Genomic DNA, 18,870 nt, shown 5'->3' with positions numbered 1-18,870 from the left:
CTCAGCGCTTGCGATGACTTCAGACTGTTCAGTTCCTGTTTTGATGTCACAAACACGCCCTGCGTTCACCCAGCCACGCCTGCGTTTTTCCTGGCACGCCTGCGTTTTTACGATCACTCCCTGAAAACAGTCAGTTGACACCCAGAAACGCCCCCTTCCTGTCAATCATTCTGCGGCCAGCAGTGCGACTGAAGAGCTTCGCTAGACCCCGTGCGAAACTACATCGTTCGTTGTAATAGTACATCGCGCGTGCGCAGTGCGCCGCATACGCATGCGCAGAAGTGCCGGTTTTTTGCCTCATCGCTGCACAGCGAACGAAAGCAGCTAGCGATCAACTCGGAATGACCCCCATAGAACGTTCCAATCATTGTGTGCGGCCCAGAATCACTTATCAGGAATTTGCACCGCTCTGCTCAGCCTGGATGTGGCGGGGATCTTGGAGGAAGGAAATAGTTTAAATTTGGAACTATACTTTCAATTTGAAGATAAACTCTTGACTGTAAGTGACGCTGGGGCGGATTAACAAAGAATAACTAACAACAACTTCAAGGTAAAGACTCACTAGGATGAACCCTTACCCAAAATGTGATTTGTTTCCTATCTGTACACAAATAGGATGAAGGGGACGTCGCTGCTGCTGTAATAATATCCCAAACCTATAAAGATTAGTTTATTTATTACCAGTTATTTATATAGCGCACACATATACCGCAGCGCTTTACAGAGAATATTTGGCCTTTCACATCAGTCCCTGCCCCAGTGGAGCTTACAATCTATATTCCCTACCACATGTACACACACACATTCACGTTAGGGTTAATTTTGTTGGGATCCAGTTAACCTACCAGTATATTTTGTGGATTGTGGGAAGAAACCGGAGTACCTGCAAGTACAGGGAGAACATACAAACTCCACACAGCTGGGGCCATGGTGGGAATTGAACCCATGACCTCAGCGCTATGAGGCAGTAATGCTGACCATTACACCATCTGTACTGCCCATAGTTGTATAAGAGACTTTTTATTGACCCATGAGGGGTGATCCTGATGACATGACCCTGCCAGTCCCTCATTGCATTACTGGGAGCGCATCATTTCACAGATTTGGCGCATCTTCATTTGGTAATTGTCCAAACAGCACAATAATGCTGGGATTAGGGACAAGCATATTACTGACAATTATACAAATAAAGGGTCATCAGGGGCCTGTATTACCTATCAGCCAATGGCTGTTGTCTCCACATGCAGCGAATGGCTGTTTTCACTCTGATTGGTGGATAGCTCCAGCCATTCACCAATTAGCATGCTGACAGCCATTCATTTTGCTCAATTCAGGTTTGGAGGCAGGTAGAGAATACTACACTCTGATTGGTAGATAGCTCCAGCCATCCACAAATCAGCGTGCTGACAGCCATTCACTGTCTGGCAGATGCCTTCCAGCCAAGCCCGCCAGTGATCGATGGCCCTTAGAATTCTGGTGCCCTGGGCAACTGCCCAGTGTGCCTGTATGTTAAGATGGCTCTGGTCCCAATTATTACAAACTTGGTCAAAGAGGTTCCAAAAGTTTCTTCCTTCCCTCAAAATCTATGTGAAACCCCAGACGTTTCAGTGTTGCCTGCCACTAACCTAGCACCCAAAATATTGCCCAACTACAACCATTTCCATATCCCCATGTTTCTGCACAGATGTAACACGTATTGTCTAAGAGTTATATATGACTGCCTCCATAAATATGTAAAAATAGAGATAAATGCTTTGAAGAGTAAAGTGAAAGACCCAAGTTCCTCTTGAAGGAAAGCGCCTTTTACCACGATTTCCTTTATATAAAACTATTCCATCTCCTCCCCCTGACACCTTAATCGGACCCATCCAGAGATATAGAATCTATTATGCAACCTAAGCTCTCCCCTAGGGCCCAGTGAGCACTGAAAGGCCCTAAGTCAGTGGTTTCCAAACTTTTTTGAATCACGGCGCCCTAGAATATCAGAATTTTTTTCACGGCACCCCTAGGCCAAAAATTTCTTATTGAGAAATTTAGAAAGAAATATTACATTAAGTAGATCGCGTTTATATGTCATCCTTAGGGTCAGTTGTGTGGTGAGGGACAAGATTTGCTTCTGTTTGGCCACATATTTTATGACTGGCAGCCACCAGCACTGGTTTTGCCTATTATATTGACCATGAATAATTTTAATTGGTCCTGGACCACCAACCCAGGGTACCCCTGCAAGTGTCCCGAGGCACCCCTGGGAGCCACGGCACACAGTTTGGGAACCTCTGCCCTAAGTAATCCAGTTTCAGGTGTGTGGGGGTTTTCCTAAAACAGAGGAGGGAAACCAATATCTTCCCATGGTCACACCGGGTCATAAATAATCAGGCTCTGGTCCACACAGGGTCTTACACCCCCTGTGGTTACACAATTTATTCAGTCAGGGTTACTTCCACTGAGCAAATGGGAAGTTTGGGAAGTGTAATTGTAGTACAGAGATTAGATTGTAAGCTCCCAGGGGCAAGGACTTGCCATCACAGGGCGGCTTGCGAGGTCAAGGAAACTGCGTCTCGTGAAGCGAGGAATCTGCGTCTCGCGTAAGCGATCCAATCTGAATAACCCCCAAAATCCTCAACTTCAACTTAAAAGGAATTAGAGGGAGATTTCTGTGCAGTTGTAGATTCAGTTCTCTGGCTGTATACAAACAATACGTCCCAGGTTGCCTCACTCACCCCAAGTGTCGTAACTTCCCCGTGTGTCTCTAGCAGTCGAAAAACAAAATGAAACAATGCAATTATTATGCAACGAAAAAAATATTGAGCTGTGAGGGTTTAACGCCCGCTTATTCTCAGCTGGTGTGAGTAGCAGTAAATGGGGTGAAACTGGGAGATACTGGGGCATGAAGTTAAAACTAAGAAAGGTGCCCAATCCTACCAGCTTTGTAGGTAGTGCCCCAGCGTACCCCTTCTACCTTATAGCTGCCCATGCGTGCCTAGGAAGACAAGTTGTTGGCTCCTGTTTGACAGCTTGAAGAAGTTGGAAAGCCGAGTAGGGACACTGAGGCCAACTTTACGCACCAGGGGGGTCATTCCGAGTTGATCGTAGCTGTGCTAAATTTAGCACAGCTACGATCATCTTCCATGACATGCGGGGGTACGCCCAGCACAGGGCTACGCCCAGCCTGCGTTGGCCAGACCGCACCCACGAAACGGCGGCCAAACGCCGCCATTACGCCCCCTCCCGCCCATCGACTGCCTCTGCCTGTCAATCAGGGAGAGGCGATCGCAGCCCTGCTATGGCCTTCGGCCGTCTGGCATGCGCTAGCGCACTACGGCGCCGGCGCATACGCAGTAGAGACCCGTTTGCTTGGCTGCGAAAAAAGCAGCAAGCGAACGGGTCAGAATGACCCCTAAAGCCATTACGCCACTGCATATGGGGCTTTGGGCCATTGGTAGTTTACCCCCTGCTACTACGATAGTTTAATTTTTGAGGCAAGGAACCATAACTCCCAGCCCTACCCAGCTAAGTGGACAAAGAGTTGGGAAACTCTTTCAGATCCAAGTGAGATCTTTTAGAAAAAGGACAGACATAAGCAAAGCATTTATTTATGTTTCATAATTATTGGTTCATAATTCAATGGTTTTAGTGGGCCCCAAATAAACGCGGAAAATAAAAATAAAAACACTTGGAAATGTTATTCTTAGTGAATAGTTCGTTGTGTGGATGCGTCCCGAATTTTCATTAAAACATTTTCTGAGTCACAAATTCAAAAAAATAAAAAAAATCTGTTAAAATAACATAAAATCTAAATGACCTATTTTACCATTAATGTGTGCTTTTAGGCAGCTGTTCCAATATATGGCCCAGAAATATAAATATATATGTACTGAGCGGATTCCAACAATCTATTACATTATTATGTATTTTAACTTTCTTTCCCCTTTTACAGGAAATGAACAATCAGCTTCCCCAGGTCATATACTGTACATGACAGCAAAGTCCGTTTATAAATCTGCAAGTTACAAGTAGCAAAATTCCACTATATTTACAAAACATTCTCTTTCTGTAATTGGTTTCTTTCAATATTGTATTTACATTCCAAATGTTAATTTCTTTGTTAAAAATGCTTAATAAAGCCATCAATACAGTTTATGTTATTTGCTAATTCATTTACTAAGATTATTTGTTGCTAATGAGAAAGTGAATAAATTCTACCATTGTAAAATTATTTGAAGAACAATGGGGGTCATTCCGAGTTGATCGCTCGCTAGCAGTTTTGAGCAGCCGTGCAAGCGCTATGCCGCCGCCCACTGGGAGTGTATTTTAGCTTAGCAGAAGTGCGAACGGTTGTATCGCAGAGCGGCTACAACATTTTTTTGTGTAGATTGAGTAGCTCAAAACCTACTCAGCGCTTGCGATCACTTCAGACTATTCAGTTCCTGTTTTGACGTCACAAACACGCCCTGCGTTCATCCAGCCACGCCTGCGTTTTTCCTGGCACACCTGCGTTTTTCCGCACACTCCCTGAAAACGGTCAGTTGCCACCCAGACACGCCCACTTCCTGTCAATCACTCTGCGGCCACCAGTGCGACTGAAATGCATCACTAGACCCTGTGCAAAACTGCATCGTTCGTTGTGCCCGTACATCACGCGTGCACATTGCGCTGCATACGCATGCGCAGAACTGCTGTTTTTTTTAGCCTGATCGCTGCTCTGCGACCAAATGCAGCTAGCGATCAACTCAGAATGACCCCCAAAACACAGAAGTATTTGTGAATGAATTGCTGCTGTGCCTGAATTAATACGCCCCGGATACTCAGTTACTTACACCTGCAACAACAACCGGCTACAGCCTAACCATACAGAGTGGCAACTAAGCAAATTAAACTAGACTTCTCCCCCCTTTTAAGTGCAATGTCCCCTCGCCTAGGGTCTGCTCTGCGGTAAACGCAATGCGTTGTGCTGCTGCCTTGCCAGATCCGGTAGCAGCTGGCCTTCATGCACTAACCACATTCTGAAACTGCTGGCCTGGGTGCCCCTAAAGACTGTTTCACCGCCAACGGCTGCATTACAACTGTACCAGCACTCTCTAAATCTGTCACATCAACATCTCACGTCCCACTTCTCTAGTAACCCCTTCAGTGCAAGCTGTGTGCCTTCCCGCAAGCCTTAATTCATTATGGAGGCATTAGGCACTTAGGGGTCTATTTACTAAGCCTTGAATGGAGTTAAAGTGGAGAGAGATAAAGTACCAGCCAATCAGCTCCTAACTGTCATTTTTCAAACACAGCCTGTAACATGACAGTTGGGAGCTGATTGCTGTTACTTTATCACTCTTTCTGAGTCTCCTCTTTATCACTTTTTAAAGCTTAATACATTTGGCACAGCCTGTAACATGGCAGTTAGGAGCTGATTGGCTGGCACTTTATCTCTCTACACTTTATTTCCATCCAAGGCTTAGTGAATAGACCAGTCAATTCTCGAAGAACTAGTGGACCTAGTGGCATTAAGGATGTATAAGGCATTTCATTCAGCCGGGGAAAAACTGACGTCACAGAAACATCAGGCATTCAGTTCACAAGTGACATCACAGAGGCACGAGGCACACAATTCACAAAGTACCATCCAATCAGCTCCTACCATGTTACAGGCTGTGGGGTCTGTGTGCTAAGCCTTGGAGAGAGATGAAGTGGACAGAGATAAAGTACCAACCAATCAGCTCCTAACTGCCATGTTACAGGCTGTGTTTGAAAAATGACAGTTAGGAGCTGTTTAGTTGGGGGTCTATTTACTAAGCCTTGGAGACAGATAAAGCGGTTGGAGATAAAGTACCAGCCAACCAGCTCCTAATTGTCATTTTTCAAACATAGCCTATAACATGGCAGTTAGGAGCTGATTGGCTGGTAATTTATCTCTGTCCACTTTATCTCTCTCCAAGGCTTGGTGCATAGATCCCACAGCTTATAACATGGTAGTTAGGAGCTGATTAGCTGATAATACCATGATGGGTATAGTTACTAGTGAATTCATATTAATACATGGGTGATGGATGCCCCCTAAATATTGTGCCTCCCAGAATAAACAATAATTTTGGCTAGATGATATAATGCGTGTTAAATACACATTGACCATTGTCTAATGAATTCTGAGAAAGAATTTGGAACAATAAACAGTAAGAACAGTAGGAAACCACCACATTGTATGGGCAGAAAAGAAACCAAGAACAGTGCTGTGGTGTGAAAAATGTTAGCCTGCAGAGTCTGGAGATGAGAAATATGTCAGATTGAAGGTTTGAAAATGATCAGGATGCAGAGACTGGAGATGAGAAATGCGTCAGTTTGCAGAGTTTGGGGACAAGAAATGCATCAGTTTGCAGAGTTTGGGGATAAGAAATGCATCACTTTGCAGAGTTTGGAGATAATAAACACGTCAGTTTGCAGAGTTTGGGGATAAGAATTAGTCAGTAGCAGAGTTTGGAGATAAGAAATGCGTCAGTTTTTGCAGAGTTTGGGGATAAGAAATGCACCAGTAGCAGAGTTTGGAGATAAGAAATGCATCAGTTTTCTGAGTTTGGGGATAAGAAATGTGTCAGTTTGCAGTTTGGAGATAAGAAATGCATCAGTAGCAGAGTTTGGAGATAATAAACGCGTCAGTTTGCAGAGTTTAAGGATAAGAAATGCATCAGCAGCAGAGTTTGAAAATAAGAAATGCATCCGTTTGCAGAGTTTGGGGATAAGAAATGCATCAGTTTGCAGAGTTTGGAGCTAAGAAATGCGTCAGTATGCAGCATTTGGGGATAAGAAATGCATCAGAAGTAGAATTTGGAGATAAGAAACGCGTCAGTTTGCAGAGTTTGGGGATAAGAAATGCGTCAGTAGCAGAGTTTGGAGATAATAAACGCATCAGTTTGCAGAGTTTGAAGATAAGAAATGCATCCGTTTGCAGAGTTTGGGGATAAGAAATGCATCAGTTTGCTGAGTTTGGAGCTAAGAAATGCGTCAGTCTGCAGCATTTGGGGACAAGAAATGCATCAGAAGTAGAATTTGGAGATAAGAAACACATCAGTTTGCAGAGTTTGGGGATAAGAAATGCGTCAGTAGCAGAGTTTGGAGATAATAAACGCGTCAGTTTGCAGAGTTTGGAGATAAGAAATGCATCCGTTTGCAGAGTTTGGGGATAAGAAATGCATCAGTTTGCAGAGTTTGGAGCTAAGAAATGCATCAGTCTGCAGCATTTGGGGATAAGAAATGCATCAGAAGTAGAATTTGGAGATAAGAAACGCGTCAGTTTGCAGAGTTTGGGAATAAGAAATGCATCAGTAGCAGAGTTTGGAGATAAGAAACACATCTGTTTGCAGAGGTTGGAGGTAAGAAATGCGTCCATTTGCAGAGGTTGGAGGTAAGAAATGCGTCCGTTTCCAGAGTTTGGAGGTAAGAAATGCATCTGTTTCCAGAGTTTGGAGGTAAGAAATGCATCAGTTTGCAGAGTTTGGAGATAAGAAATGCGTCAGTTTGCAGAGATTGGAGATAAGAAACGCGTCTGAAGAGTTTGGAGGTAAGAAATGTGTCAGTTTGCAGAGTTTGGAGGTATGAAATGCATCTGTTTCCAGAGTTTGGAGATAAGAAATGCGTCAGTTTGCAGAGTTTGGAGGTGAGAAATGCATCAGTTTGCAGAGTTTGGAAGTAAGAAATGCATCAGTTTCCAGAGTTTGGAGGTAAGAAATGCGTCTGTTTGCAGAGTTTGGAGGTAAGAGATGCATCTGTTACCAGAGTTTGGAGGTAAAATATGCGTCCGTTTCCAGAGTTTGAAGGTAAGAAATGCGTCAGTTTGCAGAGTTTGGAGGTAAGAAATGCATCAGTTTGCAGAGTTTGGGGATAAGAAATGCGGCAGTTTGCAGAGTTTGGAGGTAAGAAATGTGTCTGTTTGCAGAGTTTGGAGGTAAGAAATGTGTCTGTTTGCAGAGTTTGGAGGTAAGAAATGTGTCTGTTTGCAGAGGTTGGAGGTATGAAATGTGTCCATTTCCAGAGTTTGGAGGTAAGAAATGCATCAGTTTCCAGAGTTTGGAGGTAAGAAATGCATCAGTTTGCATAGTTTGGGGATAAGAAATGCGTCAGTTTGCAAAGTTTGGGGATAAGAAATGTGTCAGTTTGCGGAGTTTGGAGGTAAGAAATGCGTCTGTTTGCAGAGGTTGGAGGTAAGAAATGCGTCTGTTTCCAGAGTTTGGAGGTAAGAAATACATCAGTTTGCAGAGTTTGGAGGTAAGAAATGCATCAGTTTCCAGAGTTTGGAGGTAAGAAATACGTCTGTTTGCAGAGGTTGGAGGTAAGAAATGCATTTGTTTCCAGAGTTTGGAGGTAAGAAATGCATCAGTTTCCAGAGTTTGGAGGTAAGAAATGCATCAGTTTGCAGAGTTTGGAGGTAAGAAATGCGTCTGTTTCCAGAGTTTGGAGGTAAGAAATGCGTTTGTTTCCAGAGTTTGGAGGTAAGAAATGCATCAGTTTGCAGAGGTTGGAGTAAAGAAATGCGTTTGTTTCCAGAGTTTGGAGGTAAGAAATGCGTTAAGCTGCACAGTTTGATGAGAAACGCTTTGCAGTTAGTGGAACACAACACTTTGGTGGAAATCCATGACAGAAACAGTTTGATCCTATTGAGTTACATCTTCCTGACTTGGTGATAGACCTAATATCTGTACACAGTGACTCACTCTGTATAACATAGACAGCGCTAATACAAAGAGATTATGTGTTTGTATATAAGTAATAACTGTAACTTTAGTCATACTAGAACAAAGGTACTTATAATAGAAAAGGGCCCAAAACTAACCATGATCTTCTCTTGTCAACCAATAGACTAAGTATTAATCATGTTCTAATTACATATACTTTTTATAATCATACTATTTTTACATTGGTTGCCCATATCTGAGCTTCATTCACTGCCCCCATAGGAGGCTCCCCCCCCCCCCCCTCCCCCCATTATTCCCTAAATAGTCTGCGACACAGGAGAACACATACAATAACCCTGAGACAAACTCTTGTATCCAGTTCTACTGATCAGGGGGTCACGAAACGCGTTGTCCTGCTGCAGCGGCTGCCTTGTCACGAGCAGTGTAGCCTATGAGCCAGCGATACAGTATGTTTTTGGGCCCTACCATACAGAGTCAGGTCATCCACTAGACCAGGGGTGGGGAACCTTTTTTCTACCAAGGGCCATTTGGATATTTATAAAATCTTTCGGGGGCCATACAAAAATTATCAACTTAAAAATTAGCCTGCCCCCAGTCAGTTGTTATGCCCTAGTAGATATACCCCCAGTCACTTGTTATACCCCATTAGATATGTCCCCAGTCAGTTGTTATGCCCCATTAGATATGTCCCCAGTCAGTTGTTATGCCCCATTAGATATGCCCCCAGTCACTTGTTATACCCCATTAGATATGTCCCCAGTCAGTTGTTATGCCCCATTAGATATGCCCCCAGTCACTTGTTATACCCCATTAGATATGTCCCCAGTCAGTTGTTATGCCCCATTAGATATGCCCCCAGTCAGTTGTTATGCCCCATTAGATATGCCCCCAGTCAGTTGTTATGCCCCATTAGATATGCCCCCAGTCAGTTGTTATGCCCCATTAGATATGTCGCCAGTCAGTTGTTATGCCCCATTAGATATGCCCCCAGTCAGTTGTTATGCCCCATTAGATATGCCCCCAGTCAGTTGTTATGTCCCATTAGATATGTCCCCAGTCAGTTGATATGCCCCATTAGATATGCCCCCAGTCAGTTGATATGCCCCATTAGATATGCCTCCAGTCAGTTGTTATGCCCCATTAGATATGTCCCCAGTCAGTTGATATGCCCCATTAGATATGCCCCCAGTCAGTTGATATGCCCCATTAGATATGCCTCCAGTCAGTTGATATGCCCCATTAGATATGCCCCCAGTCAGTTGTTATGTCCCATTAGATATGTCCCCAGTCAGTTGATATGCCCCATTAGATATGCCCCCAGTCAGTTGATATGCCCCATTAGATATGCCTCCAGTCAGTTGATATGCCCCATTAGATATGCCCCCAGTCAGTTGTTATGTCCCATTAGATATGTCCCCAGTCAGTTGATATGCCCCATTAGATATGCCTCCAGTCAGTTGTTATGCCCCATTAGATATGTCCCCAGTCAGTTGTTATGCCCCATTAGATATGCCCCCAGTCAGTTGATATGCCCCATTAGATATGCCCCCAGTCAGTTGATATGCCCCATTAGATATGTCGCCAGTCAGTTGTTATGCCCCATTAGATATGCCCCCAGTCAGTTGTTATGCCCCATTAGATATGTCGCCAGTCAGTTGTTATGCCCCATTAGATATGCCTCCAGTCAGTTGTTATGCCCCATTAGATATGTCCCCAGTCAGTTGTTATGCCCCATTAGATATGCCCCCAGTCAGTTGATATGCCCCATTAGATATGCCCCCAGTCAGTTGATATGCCCCATTAGATATGCCCCCAGTCAGTTGATATGCCCCATTAGATATGCCCCCAGTCAGTTGTTATGCCCCATTAGATATGCCCCCAGTCAGTTGTTATGCCCCAGTAGATATACCCCCAGTCACTTGTTATACCCCATTAGATATGTCGCCAGTCAGTTGTTATGCCCCATTAGATATGTCCCCAGTCAGTTGTTATGCCCCATTAGATATGCCCCCAGTCAGTTGTTATGTCCCATTAGATATGTCCCCAGTCAGTTGATATGCCCCATTAGATATGCCCCCAGTCAGTTGATATGCCCCATTAGATATGCCTCCAGTCAGTTGTTATGCCCCATTAGATATGTCCCCAGTCAGTTGATATGCCCCATTAGATATGCCCCCAGTCAGTTGATATGCCCCATTAGATATGCCTCCAGTCAGTTGATATGCCCCATTAGATATGCCCCCAGTCAGTTGTTATGTCCCATTAGATATGTCCCCAGTCAGTTGATATGCCCCATTAGATATGCCCCCAGTCAGTTGATATGCCCCATTAGATATGCCTCCAGTCAGTTGATATGCCCCATTAGATATGCCCCCAGTCAGTTGATATGTCCCATTAGATATGTCCCCAGTCAGTTGATATGCCCCATTAGATATGCCTCCAGTCAGTTGTTATGCCCCATTAGATATGTCCCCAGTCAGTTGTTATGCCCCATTAGATATGCCCCCAGTCAGTTGATATGCCCCATTAGATATGCCCCCAGTCAGTTGATATGCCCCATTAGATATGTCGCCAGTCAGTTGTTATGCCCCATTAGATATGCCCCCAGTCAGTTGTTATGCCCCATTAGATATGTCGCCAGTCAGTTGTTATGCCCCATTAGATATGCCTCCAGTCAGTTGTTATGCCCCATTAGATATGTCCCCAGTCAGTTGTTATGCCCCATTAGATATGCCCCCAGTCAGTTGATATGCCCCATTAGATATGCCCCCAGTCAGTTGATATGCCCCATTAGATATGCCCCCAGTCAGTTGATATGCCCCATTAGATATGCCCCCAGTCAGTTGTTATGCCCCATTAGATATGCCCCCAGTCAGTTGTTATGCCCCAGTAGATATACCCCCAGTCACTTGTTATACCCCATTAGATATGTCCCCAGTCAGTTGTTATGCCCCATTAGATATGTCGCCAGTCAGTTGTTATGCCCCATTAGATATGCCTCCAGTCAGTTGTTATGCCCCAGTAGATATACCCCCAGTCACTTGTTATACCCCATTAGATATGTCCCCAGTCAGTTGTTATGCCCCATTAGATATGTCGCCAGTCAGTTGTTATGCCCCATTAGATATGCCTCCAGTCAGTTGTTATGCCCCAGTAGATATACCCCCAGTCACTTGTTATACCCCATTAGATATGTCCCCAGTCAGTTGTTATGCCCCATTAGATATGTCGCCAGTCAGTTGTTATGCCCCATTAGATATGTCGCCAGTCAGTTGTTATGCCCCATTAGATATGCCTCCAGTCAGTTGTTATGCCCCAGTAGATATACCCCCAGTCACTTGTTATGCCCCATTAGATATGTCCCCAGTCAGTTGTTATGCCCCAGTAGATATGTCCCCAGTCAGTTGTTATGCCCCATTAGATATGTCCCCAGTCAGTTGTTATGCCCCATTAGATATGCCCCCAGTCACTTGTTATACCCCATTAGATATGTCCCCAGTCAGTTGTTATGCCCCATTAGATATGTCCCCAGTCAGTTGTTATGCCCCATTAGATATGTCCCCAGTCAGTTGATATGCCCCATTAGATATGCCCCCAGTCAGTTGATATGCCCCATTAGATATGCCTCCAGTCAGTTGTTATGCCCCATTAGATATGTCCCCAGTCAGTTGATATGCCCCATTAGATATGCCCCCAGTCAGTTGATATGCCCCATTAGATATGCCTCCAGTCAGTTGATATGCCCCATTAGATATGCCCCCAGTCAGTTGTTATGTCCCATTAGATATGTCCCCAGTCAGTTGATATGCCCCATTAGATATGCCCCCAGTCAGTTGATATGCCCCATTAGATATGCCTCCAGTCAGTTGATATGCCCCATTAGATATGCCCCCAGTCAGTTGATATGTCCCATTAGATATGTCCCCAGTCAGTTGATATGCCCCATTAGATATGCCTCCAGTCAGTTGTTATGCCCCATTAGATATGTCCCCAGTCAGTTGTTATGCCCCATTAGATATGCCCCCAGTCAGTTGATATGCCCCATTAGATATGCCCCCAGTCAGTTGATATGCCCCATTAGATATGTCGCCAGTCAGTTGTTATGCCCCATTAGATATGCCCCCAGTCAGTTGTTATGCCCCATTAGATATGTCGCCAGTCAGTTGTTATGCCCCATTAGATATGCCTCCAGTCAGTTGTTATGCCCCATTAGATATGTCCCCAGTCAGTTGTTATGCCCCATTAGATATGCCCCCAGTCAGTTGATATGCCCCATTAGATATGCCCCCAGTCAGTTGATATGCCCCATTAGATATGCCCCCAGTCAGTTGTTATGCCCCATTAGATATGCCCCCAGTCAGTTGTTATGCCCCAGTAGATATACCCCCAGTCACTTGTTATACCCCATTAGATATGTCCCCAGTCAGTTGTTATGCCCCATTAGATATGTCGCCAGTCAGTTGTTATGCCCCATTAGATATGCCTCCAGTCAGTTGTTATGCCCCAGTAGATATACCCCCAGTCACTTGTTATACCCCATTAGATATGTCGCCAGTCAGTTGTTATGCCCCATTAGATATGCCTCCAGTCAGTTGTTATGCCCCAGTAGATATACCCCCAGTCACTTGTTATGCCCCATTAGATATGCCCCCAGTCAGTTGTTATGCCCCAGTAGATATGTCCCCAGTCAGTTGTTATGCCCCATTAGATATGTCCCCAGTCAGTTGTTATGCCCCATTAGATATGCCCCCAGTCACTTGTTATACCCCATTAGATATGTCCCCAGTCAGTTGTTATACCCCATTAGATATGCCCCCAGTCACTTGTTATACCCCATTAGATATGCCCCCAGTCACTTGTTATACCCCATTAGATATGTCCCCAGTCAGTTGATATGCCCCATTAGATATGTCCCCAGTCAGTTGTTATGCCCCATTAGATATGTCCCCAGTCAGTTGTTATGCCCCATTAGATATGCCCCCAGTCACTTGTTATACCCCATTAGATATGTCCCCAGTCAGTTGTTATACCCCATTAGATATGCCCCCAGTCACTTGTTATACCCCATTAGATATGCCCCCAGTCACTTGTTATACCCCATTAGATATGTCCCCAGTCAGTTGATATGCCCCATTAGATATGTCCCCAGTCAGTTGTTATGCCCCATTAGATATGTCCCCAGTCAGTTGTTATGCCCCATTAGATATGCCCCCAGTCACTTGTTATACCCCATTAGATATGTCCCCAGTCAGTTGTTATACCCCATTAGATATGCCCCCAGTCACTTGTTATGCCCCAGTAGATATGTCCCCAGTCAGTTGTTATGCCCCATTAGATATGCCCCCAATCAGTTGATATGCCCCATTAGATTTGCCCCCAGTCAGTTGTTATACCCCATTAGATATGCCCCCAGTCACTTGTTATACCCCATTAGATATGTCCCCAGTCAGTTGATATGCCCCATTAGATATGCCCCCAGTCACTTGTTATACCCCATTAGATATGCCCCCAGTCAGTTGTTATGCCCCATTAGATATGCCCCCAGTCAGTTGTTATGCCCCAGTAGATATACCCCCAGTCACTTGTTATACCCCATTAGATATGTCCCCAGTCAGTTGTTATGCCCCATTAGATATGCCCCCAGTCAGTTGTTATGCCCCCTAGTAGCGCCGCTTACACACACACACATTAAAAGAAGAAAAAAACACAATACTCACCAGCCCCGCTCCTGTTTCTGGACCGCTGCCCTCGGCCTGGCCGCCCGCTCTTCGGAACTATGGGAGTGCTGCACACGTACACTGCCTGAGCTGGAATCCGGAGTTCAGGCGTGAGCTCCTGCCTCCGGCTGCTGCTGAGGAGAAGGAGCCGGACGCCCGCTGGTAACAAAATCTCAGCAGGCGCCCGGCATCTACCTCGGTTAGGTGAGCCTTGCCGGGCCTGATTAAGTGGCTTTGCGGGCCTTATACGGCCCGCGGGCCTGAGGTTTCCCACCATTGCCCTAGACCAGGCCTGGCCAACCTGTGGCTCTCCAGCTGTTGTAAAACTACAAGTCCCATCATGCTTTCCCACAATTTTGCTATTAGGAAATGCTAAAACTGTGGCAAGGCATGCTGGGATGTGTAGTTTCACAACATCTGGAGAGCCACAGGTTGGCCAGGCCTGCCCTAGACAAACTGAGCGCTTGGCTACATCACACAAAAATCCAAGACTTATAATATCCATAGCATTATATAGCAGTCGTGCATTATTCTTTATATACATGTGTTCCTTATGATCATATCAAGCGATGATATCAGGATGCACCGATTATATGCACAAGAGGGGGGAAGGGGGGGGGGGGAGCCAGTAAAGTTACACAAAGTTTCACACTCACTCAGTTTAGAAGAATACTAAGAAAATGCTTATGGTAGGTGTCTGTCTCCCTCCCTCCTGGGGTGCATAGTGTTATACTGAGTGTGAGTGTGAGTATGAGGCAGCACAGACAATGCTACAACCACAATAACTGCCCCCGGTCACTGCAGACAGATGTTGTTGCCCCAATTAAGTTATCTGCAGCAAAGGGACAGCACACAATGAGTACATTTACTAAAGCTTCTAAAACAGAGAATTGTTGACGTTGCCCATAGCAACCAATCAGATGCTGCCTATCATTTCTCTATTGCCTTTTAGATAATGATAGACAGCGTCTGATTGGTTGCTATGGGCAACATCACCGATTCCCTGTTCTAGAAGCTCTAGTAAATTTACCCCAATGTATCTACAGGGGCAGGCCACAGAAGACTCTGCAGGAATGATGGAACTACAAGTCTCAGCAGAGCCGGGGGCTGTGCAGGGGCCTGTAGTTCCCCAGCAACACAACAGCAGCAGATCAATGTGATACAAAGTACACAGCCATGGAAGGGCTACGTACACACAACGCAAATGTGCTGCACTCTGCGGAAACTGCTTCCTCATAGAACAACTATTATATATATAAATATATATTTATTACTACTACAGGAAAGGCTCGGCTCATTATTATTATTATTATTATTATTATTATTATTATCTACATGCACATTCAACACAATTATTCTCTACATGAACAAATAACACAAATAACACAATTATCTACATGAACAAATAACACATTATCTACATGAACAAATAACACAATTATTCTCTACATGAACATATAACACAATTATTCTCTACATACACAAATAACACAATTATTATTTACATGCACAAATAACGCAATTATCTACATGAACAAATATCACAATTATTATCTACATGAACAAATAACACAATTATTCTCTACATGAACATATAACACAATTATTATCTACATGCACAAATTACGCAATTATTATCCACATGCACAAATAACACAATTATTCTCTAAATGAACAAGTAACACAAATAACACAATTATTATCTACATGCACAAATAACACAATTATTATCTACATGCAAAAATAACACAATTATTTTCTACATGCACAAATAACACAATTGTTCTCTACATACACAAATAACACAATTATCTACATGCACAAATAACTCAATTATTATCTACATGCACAAATAACACAATTATTCTCTAAATGAACAAGTAACACAAATAACACAATTATTATCTACATGCACAAATAACACAAATATTATCTACATGCAAAAATAACACAATTATTTTCTACATGCACAAATAACACATTTATATCTACATGAACAAATAACACAAATAACACAATTATCAACATGAACAAATAACACAATTATTTTCTACATGCACAAATAACACATTTATATCTACAAGAACAAATAACACAAATACAATTACTATCTACATGCACAAATAACACAAATATTATCTACATGGAAAAATAACGCATACAATTATTAGCTACATGCACAAATAACACAATTATTATCTGCATACACAAATAACACAATTATTATCTACATGGAAAAACAACACATACAATTATTAGCTACATGCACAAATAACACAATTATTATCTGCATACACAAATAGCACAATTATTATCTACATGGAAAAACAACACATACAATTATTAGCTACATGCACAAATAACACAATTATTATCTGCATACACAAATAACACAATAATTATATACATGCAGAAATAACGCAATTATTATCTACATGCACAAATACAATTATTCTCTACATGAACAAATAACACAAATAACACAATTATTCTCTACATGAACAAATAACACAAATAACACAATTATTCTCTACATGAACAAATAACACAATTATTATCTACATGCACAAATAACACAATTATTATCTATATACACAAATAACATTATTATCTAAATCCACAACTAAAAAACCCGAAATAAATTAAAGGAATACGTATTTGCAGATGTATGCTGTGTATTATGATACGAAATATAAAATAACGAATGATTAATGGGGAAGATTCATGTTCCTTCCTTTCTTACATAACCGCATTTTGGGCAGCAATAAATCCATTTACTGTTACTTTTACAATAATAGAGAAATAATACAAATATATAAAGAGCAAGTTGTGCACCAAACGCAGCAAAACATAAAGTCTATGTATTCACATATCCCTGTACATACAGTATGTATATAATATCGCATGGCGGACAGTGCAGTAATGTAGTGACAATAATGTGTAATACATTATCTCATCACTTCTCTGTCATTAATTACCCGGTGGCAGTGATAATACACGCCTGCATTCGATCAAGATTAATTTTAAGAGAAACACCGACCATAACTCATTTAGCGGTAATTACCGCGCGATCAGCGTTACAGGTTCCGCAAATGTTATTTGTAATTCCAACCAAATTTGAAAGAAATATTTATTTTTCTTAAATAATGTATGTCTAACGCTAATCGTAGTTCTCATGTCTATCTATCTATCTATCTATCTATCTATCTATCTATCTATCTATCTATCTATCTATCTATCTATCTACGTGACAATTCATATGTGTGCGTCTCTCTCTTCCTCTATGTATGTATATGCTCACACCATTCTACAGTTACAGTATGTATAATATATATGTGTATGAACAGATATATATTTCTATATATATCTATCTATCTATATATATCTATATATCTATATATATATGTAATATATATATATATATACATATATATATATATATATATATATATACATACAGTATATATATATATATACATATACATACAGTATACACACACACACACACACACACACACACACACACACACACACACACACACACACACACACACACACGCCAGCTTGTGGCATGTGCCATCATCTGTATATTATATATGGCAGGTATAATATTTGGGTATATATCAGCTCCATCACTGCAGCCACATGACAGGTGAGACACCCCCCCCCCCCCCCCCCCCTCTTGGTACCACAGACTCACCTGTGGAGTCACCTGGGTGCAATACTGCGCTACCCACCTGCTGGCCCTTTGATCCCTGGAGCCATGGCCTTGCACCTCCCACCTCTTCCTCCTGTGCCCTCTGGGGGTCTCTGCAGACCACCCAGAGGTGTGGCCCCTGTAATGTGGCTCTGTGGGTCCCCCATCCTCTCCTCCTGGCTGTGTCCCCTGGCTGAGAGGCTCAGCTTTCTGGTTTCGGTGTTATTTAAACTCAGACATGAACCGCCAAAGGGAAGGAAGAGGAAATTTGGTAGCAGAAGGAAAGAGTGGGGGCCCCGGATTACCGCTCAGAGGCTGAGTGTGAGCAGGGAGGAGGGGTGGCTGCTCCCACACTCTGGGGCCACAGGACCTACCTTAATCGTGCAGTCCATATCACCTGGCTGGTGGACCTCAGTCAGGAGGCCATGTCCAGGCCAGGTGCTGCTCTGTGCGCTGTGGGGCCGGATGGGTGGCTCTGTGTCTGTGTGTATGTGTGTATGTGTGTGGGTATGTGTGTATGTATGTGTGTGTGTAGCGTGGATCACTGTGTGTCACTGTGTGTGTGTGTCCTCTCGTTTTTGGGAAGTGAGGTCACAGCTTGGTTTCCTTTTTGGTGACAGATGTTGCACAAAATTCAACCAGCGCCTTTTTCTGCAGCAGTGTACCTCTATCTGTCTGAGCAGCAGAGAGGACCAGGCAGTGGCTGCAACCCTGGACTGGGGAGGGGGCAATGCATGGGTGCAGGTGCAACTTCCAGTGGTGGGAGGTGGACAAGGGTGCA

General features: G+C 43.4%; 1 protein-coding gene across 4 annotated transcripts in view; it reads right to left on the bottom strand.

The window, feature by feature from the left end:
• LOC134965810 (Friend leukemia integration 1 transcription factor-like) overlaps nt 1–18,627 on the bottom strand; it is a 69,931-nt gene extending 51,304 nt beyond the window's left edge. Inside the window, exon 1 of one of the 4 annotated variants that reach the window (XM_063942176.1) lies at nt 18,464–18,627. In XM_063942176.1, the coding sequence (XP_063798246.1) occupies nt 18,464–18,481 (18 nt within the window). In that variant the 5' untranslated portion in view covers nt 18,482–18,627. Of the gene's footprint in view, nt 1–18,092; nt 18,317–18,463 lie in introns of those variants that run through there. The other 3 variants (XM_063942177.1, XM_063942179.1, XM_063942178.1) reach the window with 3 other exon arrangements.
• Nucleotides 18,628–18,870: the final 243 nt, after the last annotated feature.

The sequence above is a fragment of the Pseudophryne corroboree genome, chromosome 10 (assembly GCF_028390025.1).
Source record: "Pseudophryne corroboree isolate aPseCor3 chromosome 10, aPseCor3.hap2, whole genome shotgun sequence".
Lineage (NCBI taxonomy): Eukaryota > Metazoa > Chordata > Amphibia > Anura > Myobatrachidae > Pseudophryne > Pseudophryne corroboree.
Note: the sequence above shows the minus strand (reverse complement) of the source record. Positions and strands in the feature narration are given on the sequence as shown.